Source organism: Amblyraja radiata, chromosome 1, assembly GCF_010909765.2.
Source record: "Amblyraja radiata isolate CabotCenter1 chromosome 1, sAmbRad1.1.pri, whole genome shotgun sequence".
NCBI lineage: Eukaryota > Metazoa > Chordata > Chondrichthyes > Rajiformes > Rajidae > Amblyraja > Amblyraja radiata.
Window position 1 is genome coordinate 119,268,634 of NC_045956.1, and position 15,874 is coordinate 119,284,507.

Sequence of the window (15,874 nt, forward strand, 5' to 3'; positions counted from 1 at the left end):
ATCCTCTTTAATTTTCTTCCTTGTGAAAACCATTGTCTTTGTCTTCTCTATAGAGAATTTAAAACCCCATTTCACTCCCCACTCTTCCACCTGGGCTATCCCTTGCTGCATTTTACCCACGATAAAATCTATATTCTTCCCCTTTCTCCATAGGCTGCCATCATCTGCAAAGAGCGATCGCCCCATCTCTGGTTGAATGTTTGCAAATATATCATTGATCATGATTGAGAATAGGATCGGGCTTATCGCACTTCCTTGGGGAGTTCCATTCTCGACTACACATTTACTAGAGATGTCTGACCCTATTTTAACTTGGATACTTCTACCGTTAAGAAAATCCATTATCCAGTTAAAAATATTTCCTCCTACTCCCATTAAATGCAGCTTTATTAGAAGACCTTGTCTCCACAACATATCATAAGCCTTCTCTACATCAAAAAATACGGTAACTACAGATTCTTTTTTAACTTGTGCTTTCCTTATATCATCTTCCAAGCACAGAACTGGATCATTAGTACCTCTCCCTTTTCTAAAGCCACTCTGATAATTAGCCACTATACCGTTTTTTTCCATTAGATGCATTAATCTTTCATTTACCATTCTTTCCATCAGTTTACACATGTGTGCTGTTAAAGCTATAGGTCTATAATTTACTGGATTACTTGCATCTTTCCCTGGTTTTCTAATAGGCACAATGATTGCTTCCTTCCACCTCTCCGGTATTCGCCCTTCTTCCCACACCTTGTTATATGGTGCAAGTATCTTTTGGAGTCCCTCCTCACTTAGATGCTTTATCATTATGTAGCAAATATCATCCTCCCCTGGGGCTGAGTTCTTACACTTGGCCAGAGCTCTCTTTAGCTCCCCCAAATTAAATGGAATATTGTACTTGTCCTCTGTGATACCTTTCCTTTGTAAGGCCTCAACATTTTCCTCTCTTGTTCTTTCCCTACCTCTTCTTCCTTCATCTGACAAGTTGTGGGAGCTGTGAACCCTACTAAAAGTGTTAACCATTAGTTCTGCTTTGTCTTTATTTGAGACTACAGTTTGATCTCCATTTGTTAGGATAGGATAACTCCACTCCCTTTTATCACCTTCCATTTTTTTAATCATCCCCCATATCTCCCCTACCTGTGTTGTGTTTCCAATTGAATCACAATACTTCCTCCAATATGCTCTTTTTATTTGTCTTATAGTCCTCCTTACAATTGCCTGAGCCTGTTTGTAATTAATCATGTGTTGGTAGTTATGAGTTCTTTTTAATAATCTGAATGCTCTGTTTCTATTCACCACCGCCTCTTTACATTTATTGTCCCACCATGGCACAGCTTTCCTTTTTGATCTTCCTTTACTTTTAGGTATGGAAACTAATGCTGCTCTTTTGATACCTTCTGACAATTTATTCTCAAAGTTTTCTATATCTGTCTCTTCTTGTATCGGTTTTACATATCTATCACTTTCCTCCTTAAATTTCTCCCAATTAGCCTTTCCAAACACCCATCGTCCACTTCTGTTTTCTTTACTCATAGTTAAAGTAATATTTATTTTGCATAGCACAGGATGATGATCACTTCCTATGGTACCCTTTTCATATACTTCCCAGTTACATTTAGCAGCAATCCTATTAGAAACAAGTGTAAGGTCCAACACAGACTCCTTCCCTGTCCTAACATCTACCCTGGTCTTCTTTCCATCATTTAGACATACTAGATTACCATCATTTAATAATCCCTCAATTACCTGTCCATTATTATCTGACTTTCCACTGCCCCATAATGTATTATGTACGTTAAAGTCCCCACACCAAATAACATTAGATTTGCTCTGGCCTTCTACTTCCTGTAACTTATTGACCTCTAATCGCTTACATGGATTATAGTAATTTATTACCACTATTTTCCTCCTCTCAGACCACACTTCTATTACCACATATTCCTGTTCCTGCCCAATTCCTAATACCTTGTATGGTATCCCTTTTTTAATGAAAGTGGCACAACCCCCTCCTCCCCCATTTCCCCTATCACATCTCACTGCAACATAATCATATAGAACAAAATCTAAACTTGGTTTCAACCAGGTTTCCTGGATACATACGACATCTGGTTTTTCCTTCCTACTGTCTATGAATTGCTTAAAGTCTTGCCCATTGGCTAACAAGCTTCTTGCATTCCATTGTAGGATTAACATTAATATTATTAACCCACACATGTTGACTCTTGGCTCGCCTGGATACTGAGACCATCATGTATTTCCTCCCACTTCAATCCTGCCATGCCCAAGTGGTGGACTGCAGCCTTTACAATGATTTGGATCCTTTCTGTTTTGGATTTTACTTCTGCTGTCGCATTTATTACTCCTGCTATAAATATAACCAGGTTTTTCTTTTCTTTCCATATACTCTTTTCTTTTTCTTTTATTGTTTCCATTATGCCCATATCTTGCTCCCTCCTGATCCTTCTTTCATTCATCTGTTTTGTAGGGTCAGCCCTTTTTGCTGCCTCTGCATAGGAGACCTTTTCCTTCACTCTTATGTTTTGTACTTCAGCTTCACGTTTCATCACCTCACAGCCCCAGTAAGCCACACTATGCTCTCCTCCACAATTACAGCACTTTGGTTTGACCCCCTCTCCACACTGACCATATTCATGGTCCCCACTACACCTTGCGCATTTCCTCGCCCCCTTGCACATTTTAGCTATATGCCCAAATTTCTGACATTTGAAGCACCTCATTGGTTTGGGTATGTACTCTCTTACACTATATCGCATGAATCCAAAATGGACCACTTTTGGAAGGGATTCTGTCTTGAATTCAAGCAGGACTGACTCCGTTTCCTCTTTCTTTGCTCCTTTGGTCATTCTTTTGGCATTCATAATTAATTCACATCTCTTTCTGAGTTCCTGAACCAGTTCACTCATATTGACTTTGAGAGGGATTCCATAGATAACCCCTTTACACCCTGCCCTCCTCCGTTCTCCCACTCTCACTACTTTGATTATTTTGATTTTGTCAATCTTGTTCATTTTCATTGCCTTTTCAACTTGAGCCTCACTGTTGCACCCTATTAGCATGTTTCCATCTTCCAGCTCTATCTTCTTTACTCCTCCTTCTCCTTCAAACCTCACCACCACATTTAACGACATTTCCTTTTCTGGTTCCTTTTCTGGTTCCTTGTCTTCACTCTCCGATCCACCAATATTGCTTTTCCTTCTTTTACGGCTGCTCTTCCTGGGACTACCCCGTGTTCCCACAGTTTCCCATTCCTTCTCAACATTTCCTTCATTATCCTCTCCTCCACTGGCCTCCATACCACTAGACCCACTCTCTCCTGTCATTTTGTAACAGCAGGGAATATTGCAGAGCACCGTTTACCGGACCTATACAGGCCGTCGGCCGATACCCCAATACAATATCTCCCTACTATTATTACTCAGTGTCTTCTCTCTCTCCCAACCTCCGGACCGCCGCGGTCCCTCCCTGCAGCTGCACTCAATCGACAGCCAAACTCTCGCTCTGTTGTCTGCTCATTGGAGCGACGCCGAGCACTTCCCTTCAGGATTGCTATGTAGGAGTCTGATATTTAACTAACTTGCTCCCTTTATTGCTTGCAGTTGTTACTGTAGTACTGATTGAAAAGCCTTATCAGTGCAGTAGCCAGCCACAAATTGGGTAAAGTTCAGAGGAAAGGCAAAGAATAATATTTATCTTGCTAAGAATTGGGACTCGATCAAATATATTGCTGACATTCCATGGGTGCTCCTGAGAGAAGGTTTAATTGCAGGGTAGTTACAATTTAAATGCAATTAACAAGCCACTCAAGCCAAATGGCCAATGCCAGGCTTATGCTGGGCAAGGACAAAGGACATTTATTGTCACATACATCAATTGGTCCAGTGAAATTTGAGCTACCATGCAGCACAAATAAGATAAACACAACACTATAGAATTTAACATAAAACATCCCCCACAGCGGAATCAACGTTTGTGAAGGAAGGCAATAAAAGTTCAGTCTCTTCCTCTTGTTCACCTGTGGCCGGGGCCTATTGAGGCCACCGCAGTCGCCGCTACGAATGGCCCAATGTTTCAGGCCCTCTCGCCGGATGATGGTATTCCAGCATCGGAAGAACACTCTCAGTGGCTTGGAGTTTCCGAATTGGCCGCTTCCTACCGGAGACCGTGGCTCCCGAAGTCCACAGGCCGAGCTGGGCGGAGCTCCAACACTGGCGACCGCGGCGAAAGATCCCAGGCCTCCGTGATGTTAAAGTCAGCGCCGCCCGCGGCTGGAAGCTCCGCGGACCACAGCTCCACGGTGTTAATGTCGACAGTCCCAGCACTCCGGAGCCTCCAACACGGCGACCCTAGTAAAGCATCGGCCGCTCCGCGATGGTACTTTAGTGCTGCGTTGTCGCTGAAGCTGAAGCTCTGACCGGTCTCCGGCAGGAATCCGCGCTAATCCAGATGGTAGGCCACGAGGAGGTGGCGAAGATGCGGCTCGGAGGAAAGACGCATCCTCGACCCAGGTAGCGACTGTGAAAAACAGTTTCCCCCCCCACATAAAAAGAATAAAATACCTCCAAAACAAAACTTTTTGACGGACTAAAAATAAAAAAAGGATGAAAGTACGAACAGCTGCAGGCGAGACTGCCACACTCGATGGCGCCACCACTCGGGCTTATACCCAATACTCACCTCCCTACTCTTCAGCTTCATCTTCCTAGGGATTACTACTGAGACCCCTGGAGATAGGTAAATGTCACCAAAGGGAGAAGAAACACATGGATAGGTAATGGGCAGATGGAACCAGATTAAGCGGAAAAGATCGAGGGAAAATAATTTATTGAGGAATTGCAAGTGGGCCTGGGCAATGTTTAATCAATGATATTTGAAATTCAACACAATAAAAGTAATTGAGGAGATTACAACTAAAGAGAGACATAGTTAATGAATGATATTACACTAACTAGAGGGCACAGCGAAAAATATTTCTGAGTGACAGCAATATTGATTTAATATCTTCACCATTTCCCTGGTACCAGGCCAGTGGACGACATCGTCGGGAGCTCGCAGGTCACAGGTTGGTGACCTGTTTTTCCGTAGAGCTCCCGCAACAACAGCTTCGTCCACTGGACTTGAGGGCGGCAGCTTCGGCAGCTTCGACCACCCCGTGCCGCGGAGTTTGAACCGGACCGTTCGCGGAGCTTGGATTCAGCCGCGGGACTGACTTACTTACCATCACCCGGCCTCTATATATTGACCAAGGAATCTTACTTGATAATAGATTCCACCCTTTCAACCCCTTTATACTTTGAGAGACCCAGTCAATATTAAGGAAGTTAACATCTTCCGCTAACACTAACTACCCTATTAATTTTACAGCTATCTGAAATCCCCCTACACATCAGCACCTCTAATTCATGCTGACTCTTGAGGAGCCTATAATACAGTTCCATCAGAATTACTATTTCCTTCCTATTTCTCAGTTATACCCATTGAGCCTCACTGGACAATCACCTATGAGTACTATGGTTATGTCCTCCCTGATCAAAAAGGTAATCTCCCTGCTCACTTATCTGCATCTCCATCATGTCTGTGGTACCCATACTCTGGAATATTGAGCTGCCAGTCCTACCCCTCTTTCAGCCATATTTCTGCTACGGCTACGATATCCCAGTCCCCCGAGCCAGGCCATGCCCTGTGTTTATTCGCCTTACCTGTTAAGCTACTGGCATTGAAATAAATACACTGTAAATCTTCGGGTTTTCTTCTCTTCACCGTGCATCTGGCTGTCCAGCCAATCTTGCTCTCTTTGACTACAGTATTTGACCCCCAACCTTTCATCTGCCTCCTTTCTGCCCTGGAACCATCCACCCTGGCAATTTGGTTAAAATCCTCCTGACCAGCACCAACACCTCTCCCTTTTAGGAATCTGGACCCCTCCCAGTTCAGATGCAACCCCTCCCTCTTACATAAGTCATCTCTACTCCAAAGTGGATCCCAATAATCAAAAATGAGGCCTTCTGCCCCAGCTAGTCAATCACATATTCCTCTGGCCTATTTCAGCCCTCACTAGCACATAGCACCAGAGATTACTACCCTTGAGGTCCTGCTTTTTAACCTCTTCCCTAACTCCCTATATTTACTCCGCAGGTCCTCATCGATTTTCCTATCAATGTCATTGGTACCAATGTGCGTATCAGGCCGCTCTCCCTCCCCCTCGAGAATGCTCATCATTTGGCCAGACTCTGGTTCTCAATTCAGGACAAAGTTCAGATATAACCTGATTAATATTTAATCTTACCTCTTTAGTGTGAAGGGCTGATATGCCTGATGCCTTGCAGCACTGTGGGCTTTTGCAATTACTTCAACATGTTGAGAGCTCTTGTAAGTTGCAGAAGCATTTGTACTGTGAGGAGAAGTAGAAAAATTAATTTGGTATGCCCATTGATTCTTGTGTAGTAATTGACATATTTTATGAATGATGAGCTCAGTGAAATTGACATCTCCTTCATTTCTGAGATTTTGAGTGGGAAATGAAAGTTAATTTCATGAGACTGTGTGCTTGCATGTTTCAATGTGTCTGGCAGTGCTTTGGTCAATATCATAAATCATAAACTGTACCCTAATATTCTATATATTTCCCACTAATTCATTAAAATCCATTCAAATTCAGTAACTCATTAACTCAGTAACTCTGAACTTAAAGCACACGGCATTGGGGGTTCAGTATTGATGTGGATAGAGAACTGGCTGGCAAACAGGAAGCAAAGAGTAGGAGTAAACGGGTCCTTTTCACAATGGCAGGCAGTGACTAGTGGGGTACCGCAAGGCTCAGTGCTGGGACCCCAGCTATTTACAATATATATTAATGATCTGGATGAGGGAATTGAAGGCAATATCTCCAGGTTTGCGGATGACACTAAGCTGGGGGGCAGTGTTAGCTGTGAGGAGGATGCTAGGAGACTGCAAGGTGACTTGGATAGGCTGGGTGAGTGGGCAAATGTTTGGCAGATGCAGTATAATGTGGATAAACGTGAGGTTATCCATTTTGGTGGCAAAAACAGGAAAGCAGACTGTTATCTAAATGGTGTCCGACTAGGAAAAGGGGAGATGCAGCGAGACCTGGGTGTCATGGTATACCAGTCATTGAAATTAGGCATGCAGGTGCAGCAGGCAGTTAAGAAAGCGAATGGTATGTTAGCTTTCATAGCAAAAGGATTTGAGTATAGGAGCAGGGAGGTTCTACTGCAGTTGTACAGGGTCTTGGTGAGACCACACCTGGAGTATTACGTACAGTTTTGGTCTCCAAATCTGAGGAAGGACATTATTGCCCTAGAGGGAGTGCAGAGAAGGTTCACCAGACTGATTCCTGGGATGTCAGGACTGCCTTATGAAGAAAGACTGGATAGACTTGGTTTATACTCTCTAGAATTTAGGAGATTGAGAGGGGATCTTATAGAAACTTATAAAATTCTTAAGGGGTTGGACAGGCTAGATGCAGGAAGATTGCTCCCGATGTTGGGGAAGTCCAGGACAAGGGGTCACAGCTTAAGGATAAGGGGGAAATCCTTTAAAACCGAGATGAGAAGAACATTTTTCACACAGAGAGTGGTGAATCTCTGGAACTCTCTGCCACAGAGGGTAGTCGAGGCCAGTTCATTGGCTATATTTAAGAGGGAGTTAGATGTGGCCCTTGTGGCTAAGGGGATCAGGGGGTATGGAGAGAAGGCAGGTACGGGATACTGAGTTGGATGATCAGCCATGATCATATTGAATGGCGGTGCAGGCTCGAAGGGCCGAATGGCCTACTCCTGCACCTAATTTCTATGTTTCTATGTTTCTATTATCAAGCACTCCTCCTTCAATGATTTTTTAGTGAGAATAGAAATGAATTCATTTGTTCACAATAAATCAAAGATTTCTCTTTTGAATCCATTGGCAAAGAACTGCAACACATTTTTCAGAGCAGGGTATCAGTAACCTTGACCTCAACGTTTTACACGAGCATAATCCAGACATTGCTATTATTTTTAGTTAGTACTGATGGAATTGTTCCACCACTGTCACTGTAAAGACCAGATCATTAATAAATCGTTACTAACACAATTATATAGATACAAATATATTTTAAGTTACCTGCGTGATCAATTCTCTTAGTTCTGCACAAGAGATCAAAATGTACCACTACTACTGTAAAGACCAGATCATTAATTAGATCGTCACTAACACAATTAAAAAGTTACAAATATATTTTAAATTGGAATGACCTGTGAGCTTATTCCAGCTCAACTCTTTTGGTTCTGCACAAGAGATTTTTAAAAAGGTACATTTTTCACGCAAAGGGTGTATGGAACGAACTGCCAGAGGAGGTAGTCGAGACAGGTGCTATCGCAACATATAATAAACGTTTAGACAGGTACATGGATAGGATAGGTTTAGAGGGATCTGGGCCAAATGCAGGCAGGTGGGACTAGTGTAGATGGGAATATGTTGGCCAGTGTGGGCAAGTTGTGCCGAAAGGCCTGTTTCCTCGCTGTGAGACAATATGACTCCATAGAGTTGAGGTGGTGTACGCACACTGCTCGTATCATATTTTCACTGGCATTTCCAGAAGAATAATACGAAGTACTGCATAATTAGGTGTGCCATTAGTCACATGACATGTTAAGCCAAGTTAAAGTTGCCTGCCCACAACTGGAAGAGTTTCCTAGAATAGGCTCAAAAAGCTGGAGTAACTCAGCGGGACAGGCAGCACCTCTGGAGAGAAGGAATGGGTGACCTTTCGGGTTAAGAGCCTTCTTCAGACCCTTCTTCAGACTGGAGTCTGAAGAAGGGTCTCAACCCGAAACATCACCCATTCCTTCTCTCCAGAGATGCTGCCTGTCCCGTTGAGTTACTCCAGCTTTTTGTGTCTATCTTCGGTTTAAGTCAGCATCTGCAGTTCCTTGTATGCTCAGTACAATATTTCAACACTACCAATTGGTTTACCCTGATAATCCAGTCATCTGTTATTTGTGACTCCTAATAAAGTGCAATTTGGATTGCTACTAAAATTTGCTTGAAATATTCTATTATGATGAGCTGTGGTGTTATATTAATGTATATTCTTCCTTTGCACTTTAAATCAATTTTAAGTTGTGGCTTTATAAACGTATCCAGTGTTCTCCAGGTACCACTCACAATTTAGTTCCCCGAAGAATCTCATCACTGTAGACATTGGCGGCTTTCAATTTTAGCAGTTCTGAACTAAGTGATGGCAGCTTTCGTTGTGTCACCGTCTTTCTTGCAGATGCCTGAATGATGCGGGATGCTGAAAGAACGCTGTGTTCCGCAGTCCGTCCCACACGATTTCTTGCAGTAGACAAAACACCAGAGCCCGTACTTAGCTGTTTGTCATCTTGGTCACATCTTTAGGTGGAAATGTAAAAAAAAGAACAAGATATAATATTTGGCAGATGATTCTTGTCGACTCCCATATGAGGAAAATCCATAATATCAAAGTATCAGATGGATCCCCTCAGTTCAAATGAGTTTTTGCACAATTACACCTTCTAATTCCCCACTTCAGGTTGCCTCAGATTAGATCACATGGGATTCAGGAAGAACCACCTAATTAGACATATAATTGGCCTGTTGTTAGGAGATGGAGGTTGGTGGTGAAAGATTGTTTTTCAGACTGGAGGTCCGTAACTAATCTTATGTACAAGACATACATGTGTATGTACAGTATTATGTACATGAGTCATAGAGGACCCATGATTGTCATCTATGTCAAAGATTTAGATGAGAATATGCAAGGCATGATTAATAAGTTTGCAGATAACATGAAAATGGTGGGGGCGCTGCAAGCCGGCGCCCTGTCAGCAGCGTGTCCGTTTTTTTCAACTTTTTTTGTTTTTTTAGTATGTTTTAAAGTATGTTTTTTTGTGTTTCTTTGTGTGTTTTGTGTGGGGGGTGGTGTGGGAGGGTGAGGGGGAAACCGTTTTGGTCGCCTCCTCCACGGAGAGGCGACTTTTTCCAGGTCGCCTCCCCCGTGGCCTAACAGGAAGGATCGGCGTGGACTTTCCCGGAGACGCGCCCGGGGCTCCAGCGGCGGGCGCAGCGGGGACTCTCGGCGCGGAGCGGGCGAGCCATCGCTGGGGCTCGCCGGAGGGGAGCGCTCCGTTTCGCTGGCCCGCGGCAGCCGGCAGCCTGAAGCCGCGGTCTGCAGAGCTCAAGCTTGCGCGGCGTCTACAGCCCGGGATCCCTCGTGGGGGACCCGGGGGAAGCTTCCACCGCCAGCCCGCGGCCAACTTCTACCGTGGGCCCGGCGTTGACTTAACATCACCCCTGGAGGGGGAGCTTCGACCGCCGGCCCTGCGGTCTGCGGTGCTTCTGGCTGCGGCGGGGACTTTAAATCTTCGACCGCCGGCCTGCGGCCTACACCATCCTGAAGCCGCGGTCCCCGGTGGGGAAGAGCCGACTATGGACTGGCTCTGGACTCTGATCTCGACCACGGGGGGAAATGAAGGAGGGCTGGCCAATTTTGGCCAAAGTGATGAATGCTGTGGTGGATGTTTGTGTTAAATTTTTATCGTGTACTAGACTAAGTGGGACCCGTTGGGTCCCAGCATCACACAGGAGGGCTGGTCATCCAACGCAATATTCCACCTCTCCACCAATTCTAATATTGGTGGCCAGTTGGTGGGGTGGGGAGGGGGGGCTTTCTGGAGCGCTAGTATGGGTGTTGTGGGCAGAAGGGGCTGGTTTCCAGAGGGCTAGTATGCAAATTGTGCGCCAAATGGATTCTTGGGCTGGCGTCTCAGTCAATCAAGCCTGTTGTGCTGGCCACTCACTCACTCAAGGCTGGTGGGCTGGTAGTTGACACGGCTAATCCTTGAAATTCTATTTCAAGCAGGGTATAAGGCCACCAAATTCAAGTGCAGTTTCTTAGCACTTCTATCAGGGTGCAAGGCCACCAAATTCAAGTGCAGTTTCATACCATTTGAAGTAGGGTGCAAAGCCACTAAAGACAGCGAGTCGTGACCTCTCCCTCCTCCATCTTGCAGAGACTGAGCCACACCCACATTTCTGGGTTTTATAACCCCTCCTCCCCCCCCCCCCACCGGAAAAGGTGTAGCTTTCATGGAGTGATTGACAGGAGAGAGATTCTCAACATTTTATTTAAAACTAATAACACTTTTATTTTTCATTGATGGGAAGAATTCTCTGCATCTGCTCAGCGGAGGGGGACTGAGTAAGATGGATAAAAATCACAGCCGTAAGTGGTAGCGTTTTATCTAAAATCAATATACAGTGCAAACAGGAAGTAAGTGCATTTACAGTAGTGCCTTTTAACTTCAAGCCAAAGCACCCAAGCCACCATTTGCAGTAAGTAGTGCATTTCAACTTCATGCCACAATTTGCAGTAAGTGGTGCCTTTCAACTTCAAGCCAATGCACCCACGCCACCATTTGCAGTAAGTAGTGGCTTTCAACTTCAAACCACACCCAAGCCACACCCAAGCCACCATTAGCAGTAAGAGGTGCCTTTCAACTTCAAGTCAAAGCAACCAAGCCACCATTAGCAGTAAATAGTGCCTTTCAACTTCAAGCCAATGCACCCAAGCCACCATTTGCAGTATGTAGTGCCTTTCAACTTCAAGCCAATGCACTCAAGCCACCATTTGCAGTAAGTAGTGCCTGTCAACCTCATGCCACCATTTGCAGTAAGTAGTGCATTTCAACTTCAAGCCAAAGCACCCAAGCCACCATTTGCAGTAAGTAGTGCCTGTCAACCTCATGCCACCATTTGCAGTAAGTAATGCCTTTTCTACTTCAAGCCAAAGCTCACAAGCCACCATTTGCAGTAAGTAGTGCCTTTCAACTTAAAGCCAAAGCACCCAAGCCACCATTTGCAGTAAGTAGTGCCTTTCAACTTCAAGCCACAATTTGCAGTTAGTGCCTTTCAACTTCAAGCCAATGCACCCACGCCCCCATTTGCAGTAAGTAGTGCCTTTCAACTTCAAGTCAAAGCTCCCAAGCCACCATTTGCAGTAAGTAGTGCCTTTCAACTTCAAGCCAAAGCAACCAAGCCACCATTCGCAGTAATAGTGCCTTTCAACTTCAAGCCAAAGCTCCCAAGCCTCCATTTGCAGTAAGTAGTGCCTTTCAACTTCAAGTCAAAGCTCCCAAGCCACCATTTCTGGAGCGCTAGTATGAACCATTTTAGAACCAATAGACATTTTTTTGGCAAGCTTTAGAACCAATAGACACACTTTTTGCATGCTTTAGAACCAATAGACATTTTTTGCAAGCTTTAGAACCAATAGACATTTTTTTACATGCTTGAGAACCAATAGACATGTTTTTGCAAGCTTTAGAACCAATAGACTTTTTTTTGCAAGCTTTAGAACCAATAGACATTTTTTTGCCAGCTTTAGAACCAATAGACATATTTTTGCAAGCTTTAGAACCAATAGACATTTTTTTGCAAGCTTTTGAACCAATAGAGACATTTTTTGCAAGCTTTAGAACCAATAGACACTTTTTGCTAGCTTTAGAACCAATAGACATTTTTTGCAAGCTTTAGAACCAATAGACATTTTTTTGCAAGCTTTAGAACCAATAGACATTTTTTGCAAGCTTTAGAACCAATAGAGACACTTTTTGCAAGCTTTCGAACCAATAGACACTTTTTGCAAGCTTTAGAACCAATAGACATTTTTTGCAAGCTTTAGAACCAATAGACACTTTTTTTGCAAGTTTTAGAACCAATAGACATTTTTTGCAAGGTTTAGAACCAATAGAGACACTTTTTGCAAGCTTTAGAACCAATAGACATTTTTTGAAAGCTTTAGAACCAATAGAGACACTTTTTGCAAGCTTTAGAACCAATAGACATTTTTTGCAAGCTTTAGAACCAATAGACACTTTTTTTGCAAGCTTTAGAACCAATAGACATTTTTTGCAAGCTTTAGAACCAATAGAGACACTTTTTGCAAGCTTTAGAACCAATAGACATTTTTTGAAAGCTTTAGAACCAATAGACATTTTATTGCAACCTTTAGAACCAATAGACTTTTTTTTGCAAGCTTTAGAACCAATAGACACTTTTTTGCAAACTTTAGAACCACATTTTTGAACCACTAAGGACACTTACATTTGAGTAGACATGTGTTCAGTGTTATTCACAGCTCAGAGAAACATGACCATCTGCCTTCCTCCATCTTGAAGAGACTGTGTGGCACACCACTTCCTGGTTTTATAGTCCCTCCCCCCTGCTGCCAGCGGGGGCAGCAGAGAGAATGGGAAAATTTGTAAAAACATTAATATCTCTGTCATTTTTAATTGATGGGAAAAATCCTCGGCACACATGCCGCGGAGGGGGGCTCTGAGCAAGGTGGCCAAAAATGACGGCCGTAGGTGGCGGCGTTCTCTCGGAAATCGCAGCACAGATGGCCAAAACCGGTCAAGAACAGACTTTTAGTAATATAGATTGTGTGTTCTTTCTCATTGTATCACTGCTGACATATTCATTGCACTTGCAATGTGACGAATAAACCCGTATTGTATTGTATTGTAATAGGTGGTATCATAGTGAAGAAAGTTATCGAGAATAATAGCGGGATCTTGATCAGCTGAGTAAATAATTGGAGGAATAACAAATTGAATTTCAGAACAGAGCAACATATTGCATTTTTGGATGTTGAACCAGGGCAGGACACTCACAGTGAAATATAGAATAGTGTAGAACAGAAGGACCTAAGAGTACATGTATAGATCCCTGAAAATAGCATCACATGGACAGATGGTAAATAAGGCTTTTAACATTCTGGCCTTCATCAGTAAGGCACACAATACTTTATGAGTATAGAAGGTTGGGATGTTATGTTGCAGTTGTACAAGATGTTGCTGAAGTGCCGTTTGGAGAATTGTGTGTAGTTTAGGTCACCCATCTATAGGAAATACACCATTAAGCTGGAGAGTGTGCAGAAAATATTGCCAGGACTCGAGGGACTGAGCTACAGGGAGAGGTTGAGTAAGCTTGGACTTTTATTCCTTGGAGCATATAAGATTGAGGTATGGTGTTATAGATCTGTAAAATCACAAGGGACGTAGATTTGGTGAATGCCCACAGCCTTTTTCCCAGGGTTGGGGAATCAAGAACAAGAGGGTATTGAAAACTAGAAGAATTAGAACTTCAAGGTGAGAGGAGAAAGATTTAATAGGAACCTGAGAGGCAACTTTTTCCACACAGAGGAGGCACATATGTGGAATGAGCTGCCAGTGTAAGCTATTGAGGCAGGTACTATAACAATACTTAAAAGACATTTGGACAGGTACATGGATAGGAAAGGTTTAGAGGGATACTAGTCAAACAAAGGCAAATAGAAAATTATGCAGATGGGCACCTTGGACAGCATGGATGAGTTGGAACAAAGGTGTAGGAAGGAACTACAGATGATGGTTTGGAAACATAGAAACATAGAAAATAGGTGCAGGAGTAGGCCATTCGGCCCTTCAAGCCAGCAAACCGCAATTCAATATGATCATGGCTGATCATCCAAAATCAGTAGCCCAATCCGGGTTTTTCCCCATATACATTGATCCCCTCAGGCCTTACAGCTAAACCAAAAATAGGTGGTATCATAGTGTAGAAAGTTATCAAGAATTATAGAGGGATCTTGATCAGCTGAGTAAATGAGTGGAGGAATAACAAATTGAATTTAATTCCGAAACTGAAGATAGACACAAAATTCTGGAGTAACTCAGAGGGACAGGCAGCATCTCTGGAGAGAAGGGACAAGTGAAGTTTCAGGTCAGAACCCTTCTTCAGACTGAAAGTTCCTTTTCTCCAGAGATGCTGCCTGACCCGTTGAGTTACTCCAGCACTTTGTGTCTACCCATTGTTCGAGTAATGTGGATAAGACACAACAAGGGACTTGTAGAGTCAAACTATCAGGTGAGTGAACATTTGGAAGGAGATAGAGAGGTCCAGTGTATTCTTGTAAATATTGCAAGCACAAAAGGATCAAGTGTGTTCAGTACTGTCACCTGACACGTGGTGGTTCAAGATGGTGTCTCAGAAAATCTCCACAAGGACATTTAAAGAAGGGCAATTAATGTTGGTCAAGACAGTCAAACAAATAACCCATTACTGATTAAGGGAACATATCTACTGAATTTCAAAATCTTTGCCCAGAAAGGATAATACAGCAGCAAAAATGTCACCATTGTAACGCCAATAATTAATCTAATTAATTTACAATAAACAGAAAAGCGCATGCCAGCTATTTTTTGAATTACTTAGCAGCAGCTGCTGTACCTTTAATTAAATCACAAAGAAGAATAAGCACTTTTAAAGATGAGTAAACACTTAGCTGCATGACCCAATGACTATTTAGGGCTTACTCTCCTTTCAATCGTCTCTCTTGGATAAAAGCACCCAACAGTAAATTAAGAAGGAGCAATGCAAATGAACTCAGGATGTTGCAAAGAGATACAACAGACTGAGTGGATAAAATTACAGCTGAAGGCATTTAACATGGACAACTCTAGATGTTAGGAAGATAAATTGAGTTATTTACGAAACTATAAATCACCTAAAGCTAAGATAGACACAAAATGCTGGAGTAACTCAGCGGGTCAGGCGGCATCTCTGGAGAGAAGGAATGGGTGATGTGTCGTGTTGAGACCCTTCTCTCGACCCAAAACGTTACCCATTCCTTCTCTCCAGAGATGCTGCCTGACCCGCTGACTTACTCCAGCATTTTGTGTCTACCTTCGATTTAAACCAGCATTTGCAGTTCCTTCCTAATCATTTAAAGCTACTGGACAGGTACAAAACCCCATCAATTAGAGAATGGAATAATATAATTTATCTTGTCAGGGCTGAA

The 15,874-nt window shown here is 43.2% G+C and overlaps 1 protein-coding gene across 4 annotated transcripts in view; it reads right to left on the reverse strand.

Moving 5' to 3' along the window:
* fam149a (family with sequence similarity 149 member A) overlaps positions 1-15,874 on the reverse strand; it is a 93,212-nt gene that overhangs the window by 18,932 nt on the left and 58,406 nt on the right. For all 4 annotated transcript variants that reach the window (XM_033029763.1, XM_033029754.1, XM_033029746.1 and 1 more), the window contains 2 exons: positions 9,178-9,405; positions 6,299-6,403 (listed from right to left, as the gene is read on the reverse strand). In XM_033029763.1, coding sequence (XP_032885654.1) covers positions 6,299-6,403; positions 9,178-9,405 — 333 coding nt within the window. The remainder of the gene's footprint in view (positions 1-6,298; positions 6,404-9,177; positions 9,406-15,874) is intronic.